The 23932-nt window shown below is 48.3% G+C and overlaps 1 protein-coding gene across 7 annotated transcripts in view; it reads left to right on the top strand.

Annotated features, from left to right (window-relative positions):
- COL6A3 (collagen type VI alpha 3 chain) overlaps positions 1 to 23932 on the top strand; it is an 81763-nt gene that overhangs the window by 37915 nt on the left and 19916 nt on the right. For all 7 annotated transcript variants that reach the window (XM_059167620.1, XM_059167619.1, XM_059167622.1 and 4 more), the window contains 27 exons: positions 622 to 959; positions 2129 to 2207; positions 3615 to 3760; positions 5166 to 5258; positions 5727 to 5780; positions 6535 to 6606; positions 7329 to 7355; positions 7464 to 7508; positions 7621 to 7674; positions 8159 to 8221; positions 8842 to 8907; positions 9281 to 9334; positions 11468 to 11503; positions 12093 to 12155; positions 13125 to 13187; positions 14462 to 14524; positions 15404 to 15466; positions 16904 to 16954; positions 17149 to 17184; positions 17632 to 17694; positions 18393 to 18455; positions 19652 to 19684; positions 19769 to 19805; positions 19909 to 19920; positions 20017 to 20510; positions 22054 to 22150; positions 23058 to 23756. In XM_059167620.1, the coding sequence (XP_059023603.1) occupies positions 622 to 959; positions 2129 to 2207; positions 3615 to 3760; positions 5166 to 5258; positions 5727 to 5780; positions 6535 to 6606; positions 7329 to 7355; positions 7464 to 7508; positions 7621 to 7674; positions 8159 to 8221; positions 8842 to 8907; positions 9281 to 9334; positions 11468 to 11503; positions 12093 to 12155; positions 13125 to 13187; positions 14462 to 14524; positions 15404 to 15466; positions 16904 to 16954; positions 17149 to 17184; positions 17632 to 17694; positions 18393 to 18455; positions 19652 to 19684; positions 19769 to 19805; positions 19909 to 19920; positions 20017 to 20510; positions 22054 to 22150; positions 23058 to 23756 (2964 nt within the window). The remainder of the gene's footprint in view (positions 1 to 621; positions 960 to 2128; positions 2208 to 3614; positions 3761 to 5165; positions 5259 to 5726; positions 5781 to 6534; positions 6607 to 7328; positions 7356 to 7463; positions 7509 to 7620; positions 7675 to 8158; positions 8222 to 8841; positions 8908 to 9280; positions 9335 to 11467; positions 11504 to 12092; positions 12156 to 13124; positions 13188 to 14461; positions 14525 to 15403; positions 15467 to 16903; positions 16955 to 17148; positions 17185 to 17631; positions 17695 to 18392; positions 18456 to 19651; positions 19685 to 19768; positions 19806 to 19908; positions 19921 to 20016; positions 20511 to 22053; positions 22151 to 23057; positions 23757 to 23932) is intronic.

Consider the following 23932-nt stretch of genomic DNA (forward strand, 5'->3'; position numbering starts at 1 on the left):
TTTATCCTGTCATGTGGATGTTTAGGACTTGTTATTTAGGTGTGTGGTGCTAGTCCATGGCTTCCTTGAGCCTTTGGCTGCTTCAGGCATTTTCCTATATCTGGGTGGGTTGGGTCCTGGAAACCACCTGTCCTTGTTATTGAGAAGGATATGTTATCTTTCAGGTAAGGGTGGAAGTCTGTATTTTGTTGTTCTCCCAAGATTTACTTTTTCCCTCTGTTCCTGGATCCCCCCAAATAATTCAGACTGATTGATCTTTGTTTCTGTTTATAGGTTTTATTAGATCAGCTATTTGAGATCAGAGTATTTGAGTTCTCAAGTGCATTTAACTTAAAGCACAATCTGGGGATGCACGTAAACACTGACTAGAGAGCAGGCCAAAATGGATTAACTTCCCAGAAAAGCAAACCTATTAAAATGGCCTACACTTTCAGTTCCCAAGAGTCAGCACCAGTGTTCCCCAAGAGAGAGGCAGACTGGATTGCTTCTCCAAGCTCATATGTAGAGGATCTGGTTTTGCCTTTGAGCATGACACCTGGTGCTGATCCTGGAGCTGTACCTGTATGTCCGACTCATCTCAGCCACCTGACTTAGATCTCCTTGCGTATTTCCCTTTTGCAGCCTGTAACCTGGATGTGATTTTGGGGTTTGATGGATCAAGGGATCAGAATGTATTTGTGACCCAGAAGGGCCTTGAGTCCAAGGTGGATGCCATCTTGAATAGAATCAGCCAGATGCAAAGAATCAGCTGCAGTGGCGGTCAGATGCCCAACGTGCGCGTGTCAGTGGTGGCCAACACGCCCTCCGGTCCAGTGGAAGCCTTTGATTTTGCCGAGTACCAGCCGGAGCTGTTTGAGAAGTTCCGGAACATGCGTGGGCAGCACCCCTATGTCCTCACTGCGGACACGTTGAAGGTCTATCAGAACAAGTTCAGACAGTCCTCACCAGACAATGTAAAGGTGAGCACGGGCTCCCCTTCTTTCAGCTTCCTGCGCAGTTTCTGGACTTCTAGTGGTCAGGGGGAGCACCTCAATGTCCAGATGCCCCTTTCCCCAAAGTGTTCTTCATCTATAAACATTCTTCGTGTTTGATGTGGTTGACAGCACTGAACATGTTTTATTGCCAACTGATCATAATAGTCTAAAATGATGTATCTTCCTCATTTCAGTAGTTTTACTTGTGCTCTAAAAAATAATTCCTGGAAATCAGTAATTAAGTGGGACTGAGTTGAAGTTATGAATAATTCATGTTTAATTGTAGTCCTACCCATCAAGGACATCATGCTTGCTCTGTTTCTCTCTCTTTCTTTCCATGGGATGTATAGATACATGCATATATATACCTATACAGATATAGTGTGAAAACACACACATGCGTGCACACACACACACACACACACACACACTCTCTCTCTCTGCTAGTCTGCTCAGATGCCATAGCAGATTACCACAGACTGGATTGCTGAAACAACAGAAATTTATTCTCACAGTCCCAGAGATGCTGCAAGTCTGAGATCAGAGTGTCTGCTGGGTTGGTCCTCAGAAGCTTCTGTCCTTGGTCTCCAGAAGCCCACCTTCTCCTTCTGTCTCTGTATGGTCTTCCCTCTGTGTGTCTGTGTCCCAATCTCCTCTTCTTAGAAGGAGACAAGCCCATAGATGAAAGCCCACCCCAATGACCTCACTGAATTTAATAACCCCTTAACAGCCTAGTTACCAAATACAGTCATATTCTGGAGTACCGAAGGTTAAGTCTTCAACATATGATATTTGGAAGGGCCTAGATCAACCCATAACAAACATAAATACACACACACACACACACAATTTCTAGAAACTATATCACATAAATAGGAAAATGAGATAAACTCTTTACTTTTATTGTGTGTGTGTGTGTGTGTGTGTGTGTGTGTGTGTTTAGTAAATCAAACATCACAATTGCCTTATTTATTTTATCCCTCATTTAGTGAAGAGTATTAAAGAGCTATGCACGAGAGATGATGGCTTCTAAACGTTGGCCCCAGTGTCCTCAACTGTAAGGTGGAGGCTTTGAATGGTCCAATCTCCCCTCTGAGAGTCTGTACTCTTTCCTTCTAATTGTGGCTGGGGTTTGACCTGTTCTTTATTTGTAGGTGGTCATTCATTTTACGGATGGAGTGGATGGAAGTCTGGCTGATTTACAAAAGGCATCTGAGGAACTCCGACAAGAAGGTGTGTTGTGAGCTTTCTAACCATGAGAAGTTGGCCGGGGTGAGAGGCAGGAGTCCTCTGCGGCACCCCTGGGGCTCCTCCCCACAGCCTGACCCTCTATCAGCTGCCTGGGGCTGTCAGGGATCCGGCCCTTAGCATAGAAGGCTAGAATGTATGAACATGTTCTGTGATGTCACCTCCGGCATTTCTCCTGATCAGCTCAGTTATAGAGCTGAAACAATTGCCTGAGAGGTGACTGAAGTTTCCGGATGTGAATTCTTCAGAGTAGCTAACTAGTTTGATGCCATACAGTTCAGGTAAAGGCCAAATTTTACACTGAATTTTCTTTAAAAATAGGAAGTCAGAAAACAAAGAGGCAACCCATGGAGTGGGAGAAGATATTTGCAAATGATAGTATAGACAAAAGGTTGATATCCAGGATCTATAAAAAACTCCTCAAACTCAACACACACAAAACAGATAATCATATCAAAAAATGGGCAGAAGATATGAACAGTCACTTCTCCAATGAAGACATACAAATGGCTATCAGACACATGAAAGAATGTTCATCATCACTAGCCATCAAGGAGATTCAAATTAAAAGCACATTGAGATATCACCTTACACCGATTAGAATGGCCAAAATTAGCAAGACAGGAAACAACATGTGTTGGAGGGAATGTGGAGAAAGGGGAACCTTCTTACACTGTTGGTGGGAATGCAAGTTGGTGCAGCCTCTTTGGAGAACAGTGTGGAGATTCCTCAAGAAATTAAAAATAGAGCTTCCTTATGACCCTGCCATTGCACTCCTGGGTATTTACCCCAAAGATATAGATGTAATGAAAAGAAGGGCCATCTGTACCCCAATGTTTATAGCAGCAATGGCCACGGTCGCCAAACTGTGGAAAGAACCAAGATGCCCTTCGACGGACAAATGGATAAGGAAAATGTGGTCCATATACACTATGGAGTATTATGCCTCCATCAGAAAGGATGAATACCAACTTTTGTAGCAACATGGAAGGACTGGAAGACATGATGCTGAGTGAAATAAGTCAAGCAGAGAGAGTCAATTATCATATGGTTTCACTTATTTGTGGAGCATAACAGATAGCATGGAGGACATGGGGAGATAGAGAGGAGAAGGGAGTTGGGGGAAATTGGAAGGGGAGGTGAATCATGAGAGACTATGGACTCTGAAAAACAATCTGAGGTGTTTGAAGTGGCGGAGGGGTGGGAGGTTGGGGGAACCAGGTGGTGGGTATTATAGAGGGCACGGATTGCATGGAGCACTGGGTGTGGTGCAAAAATAATGAATACTGTTATGCTGAAAATAAATAAAAGAAAAAACATAGAAAGTCAGGAGGGCGGAGAGGTTGTGGCTTGGAATGCTGGCTGAGCTGCCTTGAATGTCTCTCCTTGCAGGGGTCCATGCTCTGATCCTGGTGGGCCTTGAACGTGTAGCTAACTTGGAGCAGCTGATGCAGCTGGAGTTCGGGCGAGGCTTTCTGTACAGCCGGCCACTGAGGCTCAACTTGCTGGACCTTGATTATGAGCTGGCAGAGCAGCTTGTGAGTTTCTATGCCTCTCCCCACAAACAGGTCTAGATACCAAATTCTTTGTCATCTTCAGATAACGAAGGCTTTTATTTTATTTTTTTCTTTTGCCCAATGAATGGCAGAGGAGCCATTTGGGTAGGTAATTCAATAATTCAATTCACTTAATTCATGTGGGAGGGACCTGCCTTGTTGCCACCTTCAGCGCAAGTCCTGAAACTGAGGTATCCAAGAGCTGGGAGGACAGCCCATGGGATGGTGGGTCTCTAGGCATGCTGCTGCTGGTGTCACCTGGCCATTTCCTCTGCTCCTCCTCATGAGCATCTTGCTCTTCATAAGCTTGCCTGAACCTTATGAAGGTGAAACATCAGAGTGATTGTCCCCAAATAAGGAAGAGTGAAAGCTTGCACGTGAAAACAAGGCTATGCAGGAAAAGAAAGACCATTTCTGGGCAGAGGTGCCTCTCCGTTGCTTTCTCTCCTAGTTTCTTCTGGAGGAGATGAAGGTGCCCCCCATGAGGCTTCCCAGTGCATGGGTTCAGCCTCTCTCAGCTGGAAGAGGTAGCTCCCGGGTTGGGAGTGGGGCAGACCTTTGGGGGATGTGGTGCTGAGTGGTTAATTTAGGGATTGTTTGCTGCTGGCAAGAGTGGGTCGTGGGACAAACTGACTGTCCCTTCTTCCCAGAGCTGGCTTTAGGATTTTATTTTGTTATTGGATGGAAGGAGTTGTGTTAGCTGGTGTATCTGGGACATGGAAGAACGTGAAATCTCTGAGAAGCCCAGGGCAAGAAAAATGTTTGACTGCTATGAGTTGAAAAGTCGGAAATGTTTCTTGGGCCTGCGCTTTCCCGCAAGGTCAGGGGCTAGGATAGGAAGGGAACGTCGAGGGTGTCTGCTGAGGGTGGCCCCACTGGTGACCCAGAGTGGTGGTCCTGGTGGATAAGTCGCAGGTCACTGGAGTCTGCCCTCACATTGGGGCTGTTCCCAAGGCTTCCTCTGGGTGGACAGCATAATCTGTGCTCTAACCCTGGTTGTGAGGAAGTGGAGATACTTCTGTCTGTGCCATATGCAATTTGTGTCTTACGCCTTGCTCTTTGCATTTGAGAATACGTGAGTTAGGTTTAACGTTTGAAATTGGAAGCTGCATGTTGGAAACTTCTAGAAATAAGACCCAGCCTGAGGAGACACCGTGAATGAGATCACTTTGACCTTGGTTGCTCTTCATGCTCCCATTTGTGACTTCCCACTGCCCTCCTGATGCTAAGCCAGTCTCGGAGGGAAGGCGCCAGCCACACGGGCAGAACTTCATCTCTCACTAAGAAAGCCACTCACGAAGATTTTGACCTTCACAGCATATTTATGCTCTTTGTTCTTTTTTTCCTAGGCATTGTTGAGACTTGAACTTTCTTTTCCTTTTGGTAGGACAACATTGCCGAGAAAGTGTGCTGCGGAGTTCCCTGCAAATGCTCTGGACAAAGGGGAGACCGCGGGCCCATTGGCAGCATCGGGCCAAAGGTAAAGCGACTTTGGCCTCCTGTACACCTGGGGCTAGAACGCAGTGGAGTCCCAAGGGTGCAGCAGGAGGGCCAAGGGGCACTGGATGCCCACAGCCTTCTCTCTTTTCTCGGGGTGAGGGCATCTGCTGTTTTCTACATTGTTCTTCATTTTACAAAATACTGTTAAAATTGGTGGGCATCCCTGACTGGTGGGTGTCCTGGACAGCCTCCCTGTGGATGATCAGCAGGATTCTGAGCAAATGTGTCTAAGTTACAGGAAACAACGAGAATTTCTTGGTAGATCAGCCTGAAAGATCCTGATTAATTACACTGGAATAATGAGTGGAAGCCCAAGTTCAAGGGGACAGCTAAAGCCATGCTAATTGGTGCCACTGCTCTATTGAACGAAGGGGGTCATGGAGACATTTGAAGGTGGAACAAAGAGAACTATGGGCTTTAACTGAGGAACGGATTTTCTCTGTTCTAGGGTATTCCCGGAGAAGATGGCTATCGAGGTTATCCTGGTGATGAGGGCGGCCCCGTAAGTACAAAATAATTGGTTCTTGAAGTTTTTATTTCCTCCTTGCTTCCCACATGGTGGGGTTGGGTTCTGAGTTTCATAAGCTCTATTTCCAGTGACTTTCCTACTGGGAAAACAGTTTCTGATGTCCTCAAGAGCTGTCCTCAGATCTCTACACCGTGAAGCACAGTGTGATGACCTGGACATGCACGGTGTGGGCACGAGTTACAGGTGTCCTGATCCTGTTTCAGAGGGACACAGTTGACGGCCTCTGAGACTGGGGACCACCCAACCCCCACTGGGCGTTCAGGAGGCAGTGCCTGGGACTGAGGAGGTCTGAGAGGCTTTGAGACCCTAGAAGGAAGGCCAACCCTGAGATGGGGATAAAGGATCCGGTGGGGAGCATGTGAAATCCCAGGGTCCCAGCTGGAAGTGCTAGGTGCAGGCTTGATCCCAGCACCCTTCGGAATGCTTGGAATAAGGGATGGTACAGAGGAGTCCTCAGGCCAAGGATTCTTCCAGCACCCAGTACCCAGAGCCCTGCCCACCCTTGGTCCTCCTGGGAGGTACCCTCTGAGCTGAAGACCCTCCCAGGTCCCGCTCCCTCCAGGGGCAGGAACTACCCAAGGGGATGTTGGAGGCTTCACTGGGGTCGAGCAGCATCCCTGCCCAGTGAAATCCATCTTCTAGGACACACCTTTCCTGGCAGAGTGAACTCAGTGGAGGTTTGTGACAAGGTGCTCCAACCTATAATTGCCTTTGTCTGTCCTGGTAGGGTGAGCGTGGTCCTCCTGGTGTGAACGGCACACAAGGTTTCCAGGGCTGCCCCGGGCAAAGAGGAGTAAAGGTACAGTGTGCTGATCCTTGAGTGTGTGTGTGTGTGTGTGGGGGGGGTGACCACAGACAGCCCCAGGGCCCCGACAGGCAGAGGGCACTCAACAGCATGTGTGGAAGTGAGACAGTTTCCCCAAATGCCTCCTTGGGGAGGAAGACCCCCAGGGGTTTCAGTGGCCTCTCATTGGAGGGCAGGTCCAAAGTCTCGTGGGCTCAGCAGCCCTGGCTGCTGTGGGAAGGGGGCCTGAGGATGGTGGAATAGTTTCCCACAGGCATGTCAAGAGGCAGTCACGAGGACAGAGAACGCATGGGCCAGTGTGGAGGGAGGGCCAGTGGCCAGTGTCTCTACCCCAGACCCAGAGAGAAGCCAGGGAAGTGTTGGGGCGGGGTGGACAGCACATGCTGGAAGGTTCCTTATGTGAAATGCTTGGATGCTCTTTCTCCTCCGTTGGCTGAAGTCTGAAAGCAGCTGCTGGAGGGAAGGGGCCACAGGGCCGCAGAGTCACCAAAAGGCCTTGGAGCCTAGTCCCCTCCTGCCCAGGGACCCAAGTTCCTAGCAAACTAGCCTTACGATCCCCCATGTGATGGAGAGTGGTGGGGGGGAGACAGATGAGTCCACAGCACTGAATTTTGGGTTTGGGGTGTTCAGGTGGGGTGGGGCCCCCAGTCTGTTCTAGCCTCTTCTCTTTGGCCTCCAGGAAGGAGCTAATGTTTCCCCTTTCCCCTACCTTCCAGGGCTCTCGTGGATTCCCAGGAGAGAAGGTACCTACGCTTGTTTTTGTTTTTTAAATTTAAAGCTGTCCTAGTATTTGTCATTTTTCCTTTGCCAGATGGCTTTCTATACTCACTCTGTGTCTTTCCCCTTCGTAGGGTGAATTAGGAGAAATCGGGCTAGATGGTCTCGACGGTGAAGACGTAAGCGATTTCACACTCAGTCCACACCGCGTCCGGTCCTAAACATCCCGGCCCCTCATATCTCGGTCCTGGAAATTGTGCTGGGAGTGACATTTCTCATTATCTTTGACAGGGAGACAAAGGATTGCCTGGTTCTTCTGGAGAGAAAGGGAATCCCGGTAGAAGGGTCAGTATGTTTCCATAGTGTTGCCATTAAAGAAAAACTAAAACATTTTACTTAAGGAATCTATCTATCTATCTATCTATCTATGGCGAGAGAGAGGGAGAGAGAGAGGGAGAGAGACTGCTTCCTCCAGGCAGTCTTCCCTGATGTTCTTGAGGGGGTCATCCTTGGTATCTCCTCTGCCCTCTGTCAGCTGTGACAGATACATCAGATTTTTTTGTTTGTTTGTCTGAAGATTATGTCTCATAGTGCAGGGATCAAGTAAGTTCTGTTTAAAAAACTCCCTAGTGTCTGGTACAGAATAGGTCCCATTAATATTTGGATTACCTGAACAGATTGGAAATACTTGGAGTCATTTTACCTTCATGTAAATGAGCAAATGGGAAATGTTGTTTTGTTGAAGATTTATGAACTGAAGAACATGAGTTTAAGGGTGAGATACAAATTAGAAATCTGATTTTTGTCTCTACTTGTGCTTTTTATTTAGGGTGACAAAGGACCTAAAGGGGAAAAAGGAGAGAGAGGGGACATTGGAATTCGAGGTGACCCGGTAAGGGAACTTCCTCATCCACAGGTTGAGACCCATGTCTGGAGAAGAGGGTCATGGGGAAGGGGTTGAAAGGAAGAATTTAAAACCAGGATTTTGAAATTGTCTTCAGATATGTTGACAACATATGTGGTTTTTCCTTTTCCTACAATTTTGGAGATATGTTTGCTTTCTACCTGCAAAGGTAAGTGTTTGCAAGGCTTAACATAAAAAAGGAAGACCTCAGAAGTTTCTCAAAAGCTGGCCTCGGGCAGTTTAATCTAGCAGGATTGGGTGGTTAGAAAGGTATTAAGGGTGGCAAAAATGTCAGACCCTGAGCCACCACCCCTTGGCCATGTCCCACAGAGCCCACCCATCCTACCAGGACAGCCTGACAACAGGGTCACCAACCACTCTTGGCTTCAGACAGTGGGCAGTCCTTCCTCATTGGGGAGGGCAGGGGCCCGGAGTCACTATTGCCTCGTTCTGGCCCGAAGGATGGGTGGCTGGCCTGGCATGGGTTTCATAGAGCCACAGAACCAGAAAAACTGCAAACCCTTTTATTCCTTCTCTTTCCCTAAACTGAAATCAAGCATCCTTTTCTTGCCTATGCGGCTCATGTCCCTGACCCGTGTTGTTGACAGGGTGACTCAGGACGGGACAGTCAGCAGAGAGGACCCAAAGGAGAAACTGGAGACATTGGTCCCATGGTATGGCGCTCTACATTCCCAGACCCCTTTTGCTGAGGACTTCCCCCAGCTACAGCGGCCATGAAAGTGGTCTCCAGGGCTGTGGGGCATACGAGGTTGGGAGCAGACCTGGGTGCGGGTGAAAGACATCTCCCCAATAGGGAGCCGAAGCAACTGCCATCAAGAGGGGTTTCCTTTCTGCAGAATTTGTGCCCCTTAGATATTCATGGAAGGGGTTTGTCAAGCCAGAGGCTTGTGGAGATGGTCATGATCCCTGTCTAAGGGGTTCCACCAGGCATCACCCCCTGGGTGTGTGCCCCTTTTCCAGTGGTGTCTGGTGCAATACGCCAGAGCTGGATGAGAATCTTATGCCAAATTTTTTTCCCCACTTCAGGGTCTCCCAGGGAGAGACGGGGTATCTGGAAGGCCTGGAGAAACCGGGAAGGACGTGAGTGCCTCTTGGGCCTTGGGGGACTCTGTAGGGGGATTTAGCAAGTGCCCCCAGAGTTGCCAAGATGATCTGGGGCAGAGCTACTCAGCAACTTTATATTTAGGGACTTTAAGAGGATTTCTGGAACTGTTGTCACCCAAAGCTTGCTGCTTATAGAAATTTTTCATTCTTACCATTTGCTCTGTGCTCTTTCTCTTCCCCCACCTCCTGGTTCGGCCTCCTTCCCATGAGAAAAACCACATCCAACAGATGCTTTTAGAAGGAGTATCTTTGCTGCTTTCAAATATTTGGCTAGGTTTTACCCTGTTAAATATTTTTAAAATCCAAACAGAAGCCTGAGTACAGGGGAGTGAGGGGTAGCAAGGCTGACGGGTTGTATACAGGCTGGTTGAATGATAGTTTGTTTGCTTGTGAGGATGGAATTCAAGAGATACACCCGGGTTCTGTTTGCTCGTGAATGGTGTCTTGCAGCTGCCTTTTCAAGACATTTCACAAACGTCTGTTGTAAGACAACTGGTGGTGTGCCAGCTCTTTGAGTCTTGTTGAAGAGTTGATAAAGCGGAAGCTGGGTATACAATCTTCATGTGGCTTCCTGGGAACCCAGAGCTTGGGGTTCTGGAAGGGGGAGAGAGTCCCTGCACAGGGAGGGTGGTCTGGAAGTTAGTAAGTCTTCAGGTGCTCACTGGCTGGTGCAGACAGCCATGGGAGGCTCAGCAAGAACGTCGCCTCCACCAGCCACGCCCTGGGGGGACGATGGCGGGGGGGCCTTCAGAGATGTGACCTGCGCTGAGGGTTTTTGGAAGGAATGACTTTCACCCGTGATCAGATGATAGGCTTTGGGCATTCTGAGGAGCTGAGTAATGACACAGGAGTTGAAGACACACTCGATGGTCATGACAGGCTCTCAGCTCCATGGGTGAGCAGAGCCAAGGCTTGTTTTCATGAAGGACTTAAGATAGAGGCATGCATATGATTTGTTTGATTTCTAGGTGCAAGGTAGAAACTTGGTTTTGAATTTGATGTGGTTGAGGGCTCTTGTCGCCTCCGTTCCCTTGAGGCTGGGTGAGGCCTGGCTTCTGGCCTCCTCCTTCTATTCTGTTATGACCTCACTGTGCCAGGTTCATGCCGAGGTGAAATGGTCCCTCTCTGGGCCACCTTGCCCCTCACACCACCACTCAGGCGTCTGGAGGCTGCCTCTGGCATGCGTTGTGCATCATTAAGCACTGGTGGCCTCTGGCCTTGTTCCAGGATGTCCCTTTTTGGGAGAGGCCAGCCAGATTGTTACTTTGAAGGAGTGACCTGGCCTCTTTCCTCTTCTACTGCTCCATGTGTCTCCCGTGGAAGAAGGCCAAAGTCTTCCATTAAAGGAGCTGCCACCACAGTGACTAATGGCAGAACAATCACCCCAGAAAATCTCTGGGCTGGTCCACTGGGAGTGGAGAATGTGAGCTGGTGTGTTACAGAATCCAGAATACCAGCCCTTAACCTCACAGAGATACACCCAGGACCTTCATGCATTCCCATCCTAAACCTTTGCATGAGAGAGGAAGCATCACAAAGTCGGGATTAAAGGATTACTTAGCACAGCAGGCCCACATGTATGTGAACTAAGGGTCACTCTTGGAACATCGAGAACAATGTTGCCAAGTCACAAGCCCAGACTAAATACAGTTGGGCTTTTAGGTTCCACATACATGCACTCCCGATGCTTTCCTTAACGGAGTGTGTGTTATATTTGGCCAGGAGCATTTGGAGAGTTTGGGACTCCCTGACATTAGAATGAACATATTTCATTACGTCTCCCCACTGTTAGGAAAATGATCGTAAAGCGGATAGGTTGACATTACCATTTCACATCCTTGTTTGAAGCTGGCTGGGATCGTGCAGTCAGAACGAGTCATTATTTTGCTTGGCAGGTCTGAAGTTAACTGTGAAAACTTGCATTTGGTTGGTTAACAGGGCTGCATGGAAGCAAGAGTGGAGAGTGGAGATGAGGGCTGGAGGGGGGGCGTCTCTTGTGCTTTGCCCTGGGCTGGCTAGTTTTGGCATTTGGTGCTCGGGGGCTCCCATCACAGAGAGCCCCAGGCTCCATCCCCAGACTCCCTTTCAGTTTCTGTGACTTCTCCACAGGGTGGCTTTGGCCGAAGGGGACCCGCGGGAGCTAAGGTAGGTCTCTCACTTGGCGCCTCTTTTCTGTCCTCATGTTGGGACTCACCGTGTGCTTTCAAAGGGCAGGGAGGCAATCCAGCCAGGGGGCCAAAAACATTGTCCCTTGGCCACCAAGGCACAGAGCTCAGGTAGCTGCCCCCACTTTCTCCACCAACTCCTTAAGTTGAGCCTCTTCTAAATAGCCCGTGAAACTGAGTGGCCGTGGGGACGAGGGGCAGAGATAGAGGTGAGAGACGGAGGACACTGTGTCGGGGAATCCCTCAGCCTTAATGTGCCTGCTTGTCTGGGCTTTGGCCAGTTTTAGCATCTTACTGTGTCTGTCTATTCACCTGTGCCAGGCAGGACTCCTCATTTCACAAAGCCGTCCTGAGTAGACGTTGAAAACAGTGGGAAACCATCATAAGAGTGCAGAGTGACACGGGCTGCAAGGTGTCGTGTCTCATCCTGGAGGCACGGTGCCAGTGGCCCCTGCCCCCCGCGTGGGGCTGTTCGCCTGTCCCCCTGTCCAGATGTGATGGTGGAGCACACAGCTGACATTGGCATAAACCACCCTGACCTCTCCCCTCCATCTTCCTTTGTTTCCAAGGGCAACAAGGGCGGCCCCGGCCAGCCAGGCTCGGTGGGAGAGCAGGGGACCCGAGGCGCACAGGTCAGTACCCCCGTCGAGGCCATGTGCCTGTGATGCTTTCCCAGATGTCTGGTATTTGTTTTTATATTTAAATGAGGTGACAGTCAGTTTAACAAAATTGAATGCAAATTAATCTTTGTAAAGTGAACAATTGGTGGTGGGTAGTCCATTCACAGTGTTGTACAAGCATCAGCTCTATATAGTTTGCAAACATGTTCACTGTCCCCAGAGGAGTCCCCTCCCTGTCAAGCAGTCACTTGCATCTCCCCTCCCCCAGCTGCTGGAAACCTCTCATTTCCCTTCTGTCTCTGTGGATTTCTCTCTCCTGGAAATTTCGTGGGAATGGAATCACATTCTCTGTGGCCTCTCTGGCTTCCTTCCCTGGGCATCATATTTTTGATGTCCGTCCATGTAGTAGCAGGTGTCTCTGCTCCCTTCCTCCTCATGGCTAAGTCATATTCTGCGGTGTGGACAGACCACAACTGGTTTATGCAGGTGTCAGCTGGTGGACACCTGGGCTCTTTCTACCTTTTGGAAATTGTGAATAGTGCTGCTATGCACATCTGCGTATAAGCTTTTGTTTGAACTCCTGTTCCTTAGCATTTTTAAAAAGATGTAATTTACTTCTTTTAAAGGGAAGGGGGAGGGCGGGGAGAATTGGGGAAAGAGGGAGAAGGAGAGAAGCTCAAGCAGACTCTGCAGTGAGTGTGGAGCCTGACATGGGGCTTGATCTCGCAACCCTGAGATCATGACCCAAGCTGAAATCAAGAGTCCGATGCTTGACTGAGCCACCTGGGCACCCCTTGCATTTGTATTTTAAACTCACTTCCCCATTTGTGTCCTGGGTTGGGATTGCTGTTCGCCGAGACTGAAGAGTGGTTGCTAGCAGGGTTTTGGGCCGGCAGAAGCAAGGCTCTGGCCTCTGGGTCCTGAGCTTCCTCACGGAACACCGCCTCCGTGCAGCACTTACATTGGCCTTTTACTTTTCAGGGTCCACCTGGTCCCACAGGTCCTCCAGGCCTGATCGGTGAACAGGGCATTTCTGGGCCTCGGGTAAGTCGGCTGGATCCCAGCCCTGTCTTGAGCTAAGCAGAGCACAGGGATGCACAGGCTGAGGTCCCCGGGACCTTCTTTTGCCTCCTCCCCCACCACCCAGACCCTGGGTCACCCTCAGTCTTCACAGTGACTGGCCAGTTTCCCTGAGGGAAGAAGAGACCCTTTTCCTTGTTGCTCCAGGGTCTTCTAAATCCCAGTACCGCTGCTTCCAAACCTGGACCAGATGGGTGGTAAGCGGAGGGAGGCTGTCCTGCATCTCCCAAGTCTGAGGATAGAACATAAGGTCTAATTAGATCTGTCCAAATTCTCAGCACATGCCAAAATGTGTCATAGGTGGCCCTTAGAGATTGCCTTGTGGTTCGGTATTTTGTGTAAGGCATCTCCCAGCCTCAGGTTCAACACAGAAACTGTTCCTTAAATTTGCACGGCCATAGGCATGAGCCTCCATCTCAGTGGTCAGCGACGGTGTGTGGCATGTGTCAGAGCTGAGTGGGGACCGGGCGCCCAGCACACGCACTCCGGCATCCCTCCTGCCTGATGGGTACCCTGGCATTTGTTATGGAAAGTCAGAACTACCAAAAACAGGCAGAGACCTGACCTGTCATAACATGAGTGAACAAAGGTTGGGACAGCGAAGCAGGAACTTTGTGCGAGCTGTTGTTTGCGGAGAGTCGTTCCCCCATCTGCGATCTGAGATATACCTATTTTCTGAGCTTCTGTGGTTTTGGTCCCATTATCTAAGCTCTGATTAGTCACGAGTTTAAGGTGGAATGCGGGCATGGTGAAGCTCTTCAAGGGGTCACCAGTGACCAGTAGCTGCTCCCCTCTGTTGTTGACGTGTCTGTTCTGGTCATTTCTGGGCTCTGGAGGCCACACTCCATTTTTAGAGCTATGTTTCCTCATTATTTTTTTGCTCTCTCAATGGATACACGTCCACAGGACCCCACACCTGTATACACAGGTGTTGGCATGGAGGTGTGCAAAGGGAAAAAAAGGGCAGGTGAAATCTGGGTGCTGTCCCTCTAGTCAGGGACTGGGGTATGTGGTTACAGCAGCATGGGTCCTTTTGAGGACACTTGTGTCACATGGTCACCCTGATGGTTTAGATTTGCACAAGCCCTGTCCATGCGGGCTTGCATTCAGATCTCTAGCACCATGGTTGGCACTCAGCGCGGCGGGATGGGATATAGGGCTCAGGCCCTTTGGCTTGGTGGGGGTGTGTGTACATTTCATAAATATTTCATTGATGGACTCCTCTCCTTGTGCTCCAGGGAAGCGGAGGGACCGCGGGTGTTCCTGGAGAACGTGGCAGGACCGGTCCCCTGGGAAGGAAGGTTTGTCTTGACAAACGTAGAGTTCATTTCCTGAGGTCAAGCCCCAGTCATACAGCCCCCTCTCTGCAACCTCTGTCTCATCTGTCCTTGTGCTCCCAACCCCCATCCCCGGCCTCACGTGCACCCAGCTTTCCCTGTCACCAGCCGGCTTGGTCAGGGGGGATCCCTGTCCTGTCCCCGCTCAAGGAAACACGAAGGCTGTACTCAGTGGACTGGCTGTCTTGGGGCCAGGACCTACGAGCAGCTGGGGTTTCTCTGATCTCTTCATGCGGCAGCATGTGGCTCCTCGCCATAGGCAGACCGGAGGCACTTAGTACTGCATCAGAGCTGCGTTGAACACACATTCTTTAAACACTGGCTGTGCACACACGGAGAGCACTGGCCATATTTAGCTAATCCAGGAGCCTCAAATCCCCGACTGTTTTGGATAATGGCTGCTTGTTCTATGCAGGCTGTCTGAGAACAGACTTTCCATAAGCCTGAAGAGAAACCACAGTTTATCAGAACCAGTCTGAAAAGGCAACATTTTCTCAGTCAAGAAAATGTGTTCATGAGAATGCACAGTCATCTCTGGGTCTCTTGCTGGTGTTGGCTGGGTGTCCCCTGGAATTCAGCGCCCACTGACTTTCTTCCCCCTGTTTCTCCTTCTCGTTTCCCCGCCAGCATGTTCCTGTGCTGGGTTAATGCAAGGAGCAAACACAGGCTCTCCTGGATTCTTTTCTGCGAATCTGCACACTAACACTGCAATTTAAAAAATAATTTTTATCAGAATCTAGAAGTTAGCAGCTTGCGGCATTGTGTAGAGCGCAAAGGGCTTGGAATCACATTTTAAGTTGGCCTTGGACCCACAGCTGTCTCAGCTTTGTTTCTTTTGTGTAGGGTGAGCCTGGAGAGCCAGGACCAAAGGGAGGCGTCGGGAGCCGGGGCCCCCGAGGGGAGACGGTAAGGTCATGATATGCCGTGGCTCACCCTTCACTGAAAGGTGGGAGGCGAGTAGATGGGGACCTTGCTCTGGGCTGGGCTTCATCCTTGCAAATCAGGTTGGTTCTGAATAGAGGAAACTTGATCATTGCTTCTTGTATCCTTGGGGATCTGATTGAACACAGTGAAACCTTCTTATAAACAGCAAATCAATTTCCAAGAAAGTTACATTTCATCAGGAGGAGAGGGTGAAGACACTTTTCTCCCCTAAGAATGTGGGGACAAAATGGAGCTTGAACCACCTTCATTTCCGGTTCTGCAAATGGTTTGTGACCATGACTGGGTAGAGCTTTCCTGCAAAGAAATAAATGTCCTTTGGCTAAAATGGAGTTGGAGCTGGTCAGGTCTTGATCCAGAGAGAAACCATTGCCTTTGAATGAGACATCTAGGAATAGAGGTTATTACTTTGATAACTCATTTAGAAGTATCATTTAAAAATAATCTATAACGATAATCTATCTGCTCAGTAACAATAGGGAAAAGATGTCTACAGAACATGGAGAATTTTTAAAAAATGAGGTGGTATACCTAAACATTGTAAATGGACCAGATTTATCTGATTTATAATCCCAAACTTTAAAATATTTTTTGCCTGTATGCAATTTCTCTACAAGAAACTGAAGTTTAAAAGATCCATTTCTGTTATTATTAGTTTCAGGAGTGGGGGTGGGGTGGGGAATCAAACTTTAAAATCTATTCAGACCATTGAAGGAAATCTCTTCTTGATTCTGTGTCTATACATTTTTGGGCCATGGTTCTTCAGCTGTTGATGTTTGCTTAAAGCTGTAAATGAACTAGGAGCCATGCTCGACATATGTTTTAGGGACATGAATGTATAGTTTACATGCAATCTTCTGATTCTTTTGAAATAGTTGATGGAGTCCAGTTCTGAAAGTCTTCCATGGGGGTGTTGACAGGGCAGATCTGAGAGCATAGGAGGAGGGTGTTTGGAAGGAAGACAGTCTAGTGGCACTACTGGAAGAGGAGGGGGTTACAGAGGAGGGGACAGGTTAGGGGACTTGGGAAGACATGAAAGACTGAATCCCATGTTTTTGCTTTGAAGGAGAATCAAAGATTCCTAGATGCAGAGAGTCAGGATGCCTTATGAGTCTCAGTTCAGTGGGTCTTTGATTCTTCGCCCAAGGGCTGTCTTTCCCAGTGGCTGTCCATTTTTCTTTACAGTGGTGCCACACCAGCACCATTTTGCCCAAGGAGTCCATTAAGCTTACTTATAGTCTCCGTCTTGTTGCACCTGGAGGATGGAGTGGGAGCAGGAACACTTCCCTGATCTGGGAACACTTCAGGGAACCAAGGACACTGTGCTCAGGGCTCTAGACAGAGGTGGTTGTGCCTTGCCCAGCGTGGTGGCCCATAGTAATGCTCTCTTTCCACCCCCAGGGCGATGATGGCAGAGACGGGGTTGGCAATGAAGGACGCAGAGGCAAAAAAGTATGTACCTCCTAGATTTCTTGAACTTCTGACAGCTTGTATTTTTAAAGAATTATTTCCCAAAATTTTATTGTAATATCGTGAATATTTTCTCTTGATGACTCCAGGGATATATTTTTCTTGCTCAAGAATAATTTATTTTAGATGCCTTTAAATTGGGACCAAATATTGAGTTATTTATTTATCTCTTACAGGGAGAAAGAGGATTCCCTGGATACCCAGGGTCAAAGGTAATACTTGCAAAATAAATACGTGCCTAGTGGTGGGACATCACTGTTGTTTGGAGCTGAATCTGGTACGATCATGGGTTGAAAATCAGAATATCGTGGTATCAGTGCTGGGTCAGCCGCTTTTTAACCGGTGACCCGTGGAAGGCCCCACCTCTCTGAGGTACTCCCTCCCTTGTTACATGGAGGTGACAGTGAGGGTTAAATGAAATGACACGGCAGTAACGTACTTTGCAAACTTAAAATGCTGGGATCTGTATGATATTGTCAATACAGTTCAGTAAGCTAAGGCCAACTCTGCGAAGGACACAGGTGTACTAGGAACCCAGCAGAATGTAAATCAGAGTGAGCCACTTGACTTCCCTGGGAAGTGTGGTCTAGATGCCCAAGACCCTCATCTAGACTCTCTGTTTCAGATATTAATGTATCTCTTTCTGGCTCTCTTCCCAGGGTGCCCCTGGTGAGCCAGGGACAGGTGGAGCAGTGGGACCCAAAGGCATTAGAGGCCGAAGGGTGAGTCTGTCTGCACCTGGATGCAGGTGGGGAATGAGAACATGTGAGGTGAAGATTATCCCTCTTCTCCTGCAGTGGGGCTAGTGGTAGTAGAGGGTAGAAGAAAAGGAATCCTAAGCCCTAGACCAGTGTCTTTTGGACCCTCCATGATTGTCTGCACTGTCCTCCTTCAGCAATGCTGTCCTTATGGGGAGGTCCCAAGAACCCCTTCCTCTAACACATCTCAGGGATCACTAGACTGCACACTCCCCCTCTCCCCATCATGAGAGTCCTCTTCCTTAAGCTACTTTTAGCTCTGAACGACTCTCTTCAATGGATGTTTACTCATCTTCTTAAGATTGCACTGTGTCCTGACTTAACAAACTGCGGTCTAGATGTGGGAGACTGTTATTTTTAGTGAAAACCATCGTATTATCCTGTTCATTTACTCAATGAAGAGTCAGATTACACCCTTTAAGATTGAAGGTAGGGTTTCAAAACATTGGATTGGTTGTCTCCACTGAACAGTGACCTGATTAATTGTCATTTTTTGGTTTCTTGTACATCCTCATTAATGGTTCTGGGGGAGGCATCTTACGGTGAGAGAGTTCTCGTGGTGAAAGGAAATGTAGGGTTAGATCACCTTCACCGCCTCTGCCAACTGCAGGAGTTGGGAATCTTCTGCCACAGCTGAGCAGTGTTTGTTCTGCCCTTTCTAGGGAAATTCAGGACCTCCAGGGGCAGTGGGGCAGAAGGGAGACCCTGGCTATCCAGGACCATCTGTGAGTATCCACCCAATTCTGATCAAGCCACTGGAATGGGATGCTCTCCACATGCCTCTTTATAAACTTTCCACTGTCTCGTCTCCTCACAGAGCGGGTTGCTGCATTTTTGTCATTCCTGCCTTTTTTTTTTTCTCTCAAATAAACTACTTTTCTTTTGATACCACAATAGAGAAAAGAGCTTTTGAATTTTAGAGTTACAAGAAACTTTAAAAAGAAGTTTCTTGAGGAACCTTGTGCTCTAGGATATATTGTAATTTGCCTTCATAATTTCCTGGTGTGGGTTTGTTTGAGGTTTGTGTACAGGACCAAAAAAAAAAAAAAAAAGTACAAGTTTTATACCTCTTGGGTTACATCTTGCAGAATTAGTATAATTTATGTCAGATGTTGGTTTGCAGACTTCTTCCTTTGGTTTATAAAATCCCCGGGAGAGCTTCAGATTTGTGGTTTAAAAACCTCGAGTGCCCGGCTACCTGGGGACTGGAGGGTGACCTGCAGCCTTTCCACTATGTCTCTTCCCTCTGAATGTCTTTGTTTCCTTATTTGAAGCTCTCCCTGTGTTGTCTTCCGACATGAAATTTGATGAGGTTCAAGGAATGATGGATAATCACTCCTACAAGGAAATGTTGAGGGACTAAGACAGGTTGAACTTGGGTGAAGGCCAAGTCAGGTGATTACTGCCTTTTAAACGTGAACCATTTAATGGGAAAAAGTAAGGCAGTCACTTGTCTTGTGGGAAGACACCTGACTGACTCACAAAAGAACTGCTTGACATCAGGACAGCCACATATTGGGACGAGAAGCTGAGCGTCGCTGTGGGTCTATCCTCGGAGCTCCTTTGACTGGGGTGGAATCTGCCTGGAGCTGAGGGTTAGCTAAGTGACTCCTCACTGTCCATTCTGTGTTGAGACTTAAGCCTAAGTGTGCGATCCCTTTGATTTGTCATCAGCTTCCAGGTTTCCAAAATGTAGAACTACTTATCTTGCAAGAGAAACACTTTTGCCCTCAAAGTTATCTCTCTTTTACTCCTTGGGCAGTAAAATCAAATTTATAGGGAAAGCCTGGAAAGGTTCAAGGTCTGCCAAGGTCTACATTTGCTTCCTTTGTTCTATTTCTGGGATTGGAGGGTGGTTCCTTTGCACTGGTGGTCCCGCCCATCTGCCTGGCTTCTCATCCTTTCCTTCCTTGTTTTACAGGGTCCCAAAGGCAACAGAGGGGACTCCATGGATGTAAGTTGCATGCATACAGCTCCAGTCATTGCATTGTAAGTCTTTTGTCCACCCCCCTCACACTTCTTTCCTTTCCTTTTAAAGCAATGTGCCCTTGTCCAGAGCATCAAAGATAAATGCCGTAAGTACATGATTCTCTGTTGTCCATGACACGCTTCTGTATTTTACATTTGAAATTCTGACACAGTAAACATGTTTCACTCCTCTCTTCCTCTCTTTTATAGCTTGCTGCTATGGTAAGTTGATTTCAGCTGTTTGACTTCCTCCTGCAGAAAGAAGAGCCCTTTTTCCAGTAAGTCAGATTTGTCTTTGAAAATCCCCACTCCCTGCAGGGCCCCTGGAATGTCCCGTCTTCCCGACGGAGCTGGCCTTTGCTTTAGACACCTCAGAGGGTGTCACCCAAGACACATTTAGCCGGATGAGGGATGTGCTCCTGAAGATTGTGGGTGACCTGACCATTGCTGAGAGCAACTGCCCGCGGGGGGCACGTGTGGCTGTGGTCACCTACAACAACGAGGTGACCACGGAGATCCGGTTTGCTGACTCCAAGAAGAAGTCGGTCCTCCTGGACAAGATCAAGAACCTTCAGGTGGCTCTGACATCCAAGCAACAGAGTCTGGAAACAGCCATGTCCTTCGTGGCCAGGAACACATTTAAGCGCGTGAGGAATGGATTCCTGATGAGGAAGGTGGCTGTTTTCTTCAGCAATAAGCCCACAAAGGCATCCCAACAGCTCAGGGAGGCCGTGCTGAAGCTTTCAGATGCAGGAATCACACCCTTGTTCCTCACGAGCCAGGAGGACCGGCAGCTCATCAATGCATTACAGGTCTGTGCCCTGTGTGTGTCCTTGGCACCTCCCTCTGTTCTTCTTGGGCCCCGAGAAGGTTCTCAGACCCATCTGTGCCTCCTTGAGGAGTTCATGAGGAATTTCCCAAAGCTCCTGGATGAGGTTGTTGTGATTGGCAACTACTTGAGTGAGATTTCCAGGACAGCCAATGGGGCTGGCGGTAGGGCAACATCCAGATGCCTGTGATTTATTCCCACTGTGTCCCTCCTCACATGTTGGAGGAGCATCTCCCAGGGCTGACCCTGAGGCCTACAGTTTTCTAGTGTGATCTCCCTTCAACATCAATGACTCTAGCACCCCATCTATGCCCCTCTTCAAACCTTTCCTCAGCCTGGATGGCAGCCAAGGCTTAGCCTTCACTGTGAAGCTACAAAGTGCTCCCTTGTCATTAACTTGTTTAATTATTATAACAATAGAAATAATTGCTATAGTAATTGGCAAATGAATCAATTAATATTTATTCAGTGCCAATTCTGGCAGCATTGCTCAAGATAAGTGGGGGGGTGGGCATGATGGGAAAGAGACCTAGATCAGTTAACCGCCTCCTCCCGGCCTCACACACACTTTCTAGCTTCAAGTCACCACAAATAATATGGTCATGTCACTTAACCCGCCTGGGTCTTAGATTTCTTGTCAGTGAAAGGTGGGGTGTGGTGGGATGGTCTCTAGCATCTTTCCTCCCAGACTGGGGTTTCTATGGTCCTACCACTGCCTATGTCAGTGAAAGACAGTCTGGACGTTGGTGCCATCTCTTGGGGCTTCTTCTGCCAAACCACAGGCTGTCTTGAGCCCAGAGCACTGAGCTTGGGAAGCCAGCTGTGGTTGCCAGCTGTCTTCCCTTGTAAGAGAGCTCATTTATGTAAACTTTCCCTCACAGGGGCTGAGGGACCCAGAGCCACATGGCTCTTGACCGCACTGTTTCAGCAAGTTAGAAAAGTCAATTAATCATTCATTAATTAAATTTAATTATTTACTAAATAACTACTTAGTGATGTTGTACTAGGCACCACGATGATGAGCAGGGCTTCTTGAATCTTCTAGAAGTGACTTTATTATTTGCTTTGCCGTTATATCCTTTTCTGGACCTGGGAGAGCCGGAGAGGATGGAGCTACCCTTTGTCCGTGGCTGGAACTGCTGCTGAAAATAGCCATATTACCCATGTTCCAATTATCCCCTAGAAGGAATTTACCATCATTCCCATTTTGCAGCTGAGGAAACTGGACCCCAGGCAGGTTAAATGATTTTCTTCCAGGCCTGACAGAAAGGGCAGCAGTGGGATTTGAACTGTAGCTCATCTGTACAGAAGAAAACCTGTGTTTTCCTATTAAGCTCAGTAGCTCCTTCCTAAGAAAATCCCCGAGAGGATACTGATAAAGTATCAAGGGTACCAAGAAAACCAACGAAAGGATACTGAATCTGTTGGGGGGTTTATTTTTCTGAGGTGACTCTCTTCCTGAGCTCCATTTCAAGTAGTTCCTTACCATGGACACTCCTACCAGCCATTTCCTTTTGTTTCAACAGATCAATAACACAGCAGTGGGACATGCACTCGTCCTCCCCGCTAGGAGAGATCTCACGGACTTCCTGAAGAATGTCCTCACGTGTCATGTTTGCCTGGGTAAGGGGCTTCTCTAACAGGAAATCTGTTACAAAGCGTGCTATCCATAGAGCGACACTTGAATGAATAGTTGCCATTTATGGAGAGGGGTTGTGTTAAATGAAGATTCACAGAGCCGCATGTTTACCAGTGTAATTCCTATATAGGTAACTTCCATATTTAGAGTGGATCCCCTCAAACAGAGCTTCTCTCTGTTAGGGAGTGATTAATTTTATAGGAAATAAAGGAAAAAGTCAGCTTTGTTTACAGTTTGACCTTAGAGTTCAGATTTCAATTGTTGGTCTTTGTGACTTTCTGGAACACATTTCTTCAGAGAGCGGCAAAGAAATCGTTTCCTTTCCTTTCCTTTCGCTCTCCTTTCCTGTCCTCTCTTCCCCTTCCTCTCTCCTCTCCTCTCTCCTTTCCTCTCCTCTTCTCTTCTTTTCTTTTTTCCCTTCTTCTTCCTCCTCTGTCCTTCCCCTCCCCCTCCCTTCTCTGTGTCTTCCCCCACCTCTCACTCCTCCTCCTCCTCTTCCTCTTCCTCCTCCTTCCCTCACCTCCTCCTCCTTCTGCTTCTCCTTTCTCTTCCTCCTCCTCTTCTTCTACTTCTCCTCCTTCTCTTCCTCCTCATCCTTCTTCCTCTCCTCCCCCTTCTTCTTCTTCTCCTCCTCCACCTCTTCCTCCTCTTCCTCTTCCTCTTCTTCTAATGTCAATCCCATACTGTACTAACAAGGACTTTAGCTTCCTGATTTGTTTCATTTAGGGTTAGATGATGAGAACTGAAATCTGGCCACAAAATGGCATGAAGCTATAAAATGGGCTTCTATATTATGTGACGATTTTAATTACCCCTGACTCTCAGCACACTGATGTACAATATCTTGCTGTGGGAGTCACAGAATAAATGGGTTTCCATGCTTCTTTCTAGACATCTGCAACATTGACCCATCCTGTGGATTTGGCAGTTGGAGGCCTTCCTTCAGGGACAGGCGAGCGGCCGGAAGCGATGCAGACATTGACATGGCTTTCATCCTAGATAGCTCTGAGTCCACCACTCTGTTCCAGTTCAATGAAATGAGGAAGTACATAGGGTACCTGGTCAGACAGCTGGACCTCAGCCCAGACCCTAAGGCCTCCCAGCACTTCACTAGGGTAGCCGTTGTGCAGCATGCACCCTATGAGTCTGTGGGGAACGCCAGTGTGCCGCCCGTGAAGGTGGAATTCTCCCTGACTGACTACAGCTCCAAGGAGAAACTGGTGGACTTTCTCCACAGAAGAATGACACAGCTGCAGGGGACCAGGGACCTGGGCAGTGCCATTGAATACACCATAGAGAATGTCTTTGAAAGTGCCCCCAACCCACGGGACCTGAAGATCATGGTTCTGATGCTGACGGGTGAGGTGGAGAAAGAGCAGCTGGAAGAGGCCCAGAGGGTCATCTTGCAGGCCAAATGCAAGGGTTACTTCTTCGTGATTCTCAGCATTGGCAGGAAGGTGAACATCAAGGAGGTATACGGCTTTGCCAGCGAGCCAAATGACGTCTTCTTCAAACTACTGGATAAGTCAACTGAACTCAATGAAGAGCCTCTGATGCGCTTTGGGAGGTTGTTACCATCCTTTGTCAGCAGTAAGTCCTAAATCAGACAGTGTGGGTTGGTCCAGGGCTTTCTGCCAGCTCGTAGCCTTGGGCTCTCTGGGACATGAGGCTACGGAGAAGGTGTCTGGTGTACTGACGCTGACTTGTTCATTTATTCAACACATACGTATTGACACCTTCCATGTCACAGGCAGCCTTTAGAAGCC

The sequence above is a fragment of the Mustela lutreola genome, chromosome 3 (assembly GCF_030435805.1).
Source record: "Mustela lutreola isolate mMusLut2 chromosome 3, mMusLut2.pri, whole genome shotgun sequence".
In the NCBI taxonomy this organism is placed as follows: Eukaryota; Metazoa; Chordata; class Mammalia; order Carnivora; family Mustelidae; genus Mustela; species Mustela lutreola.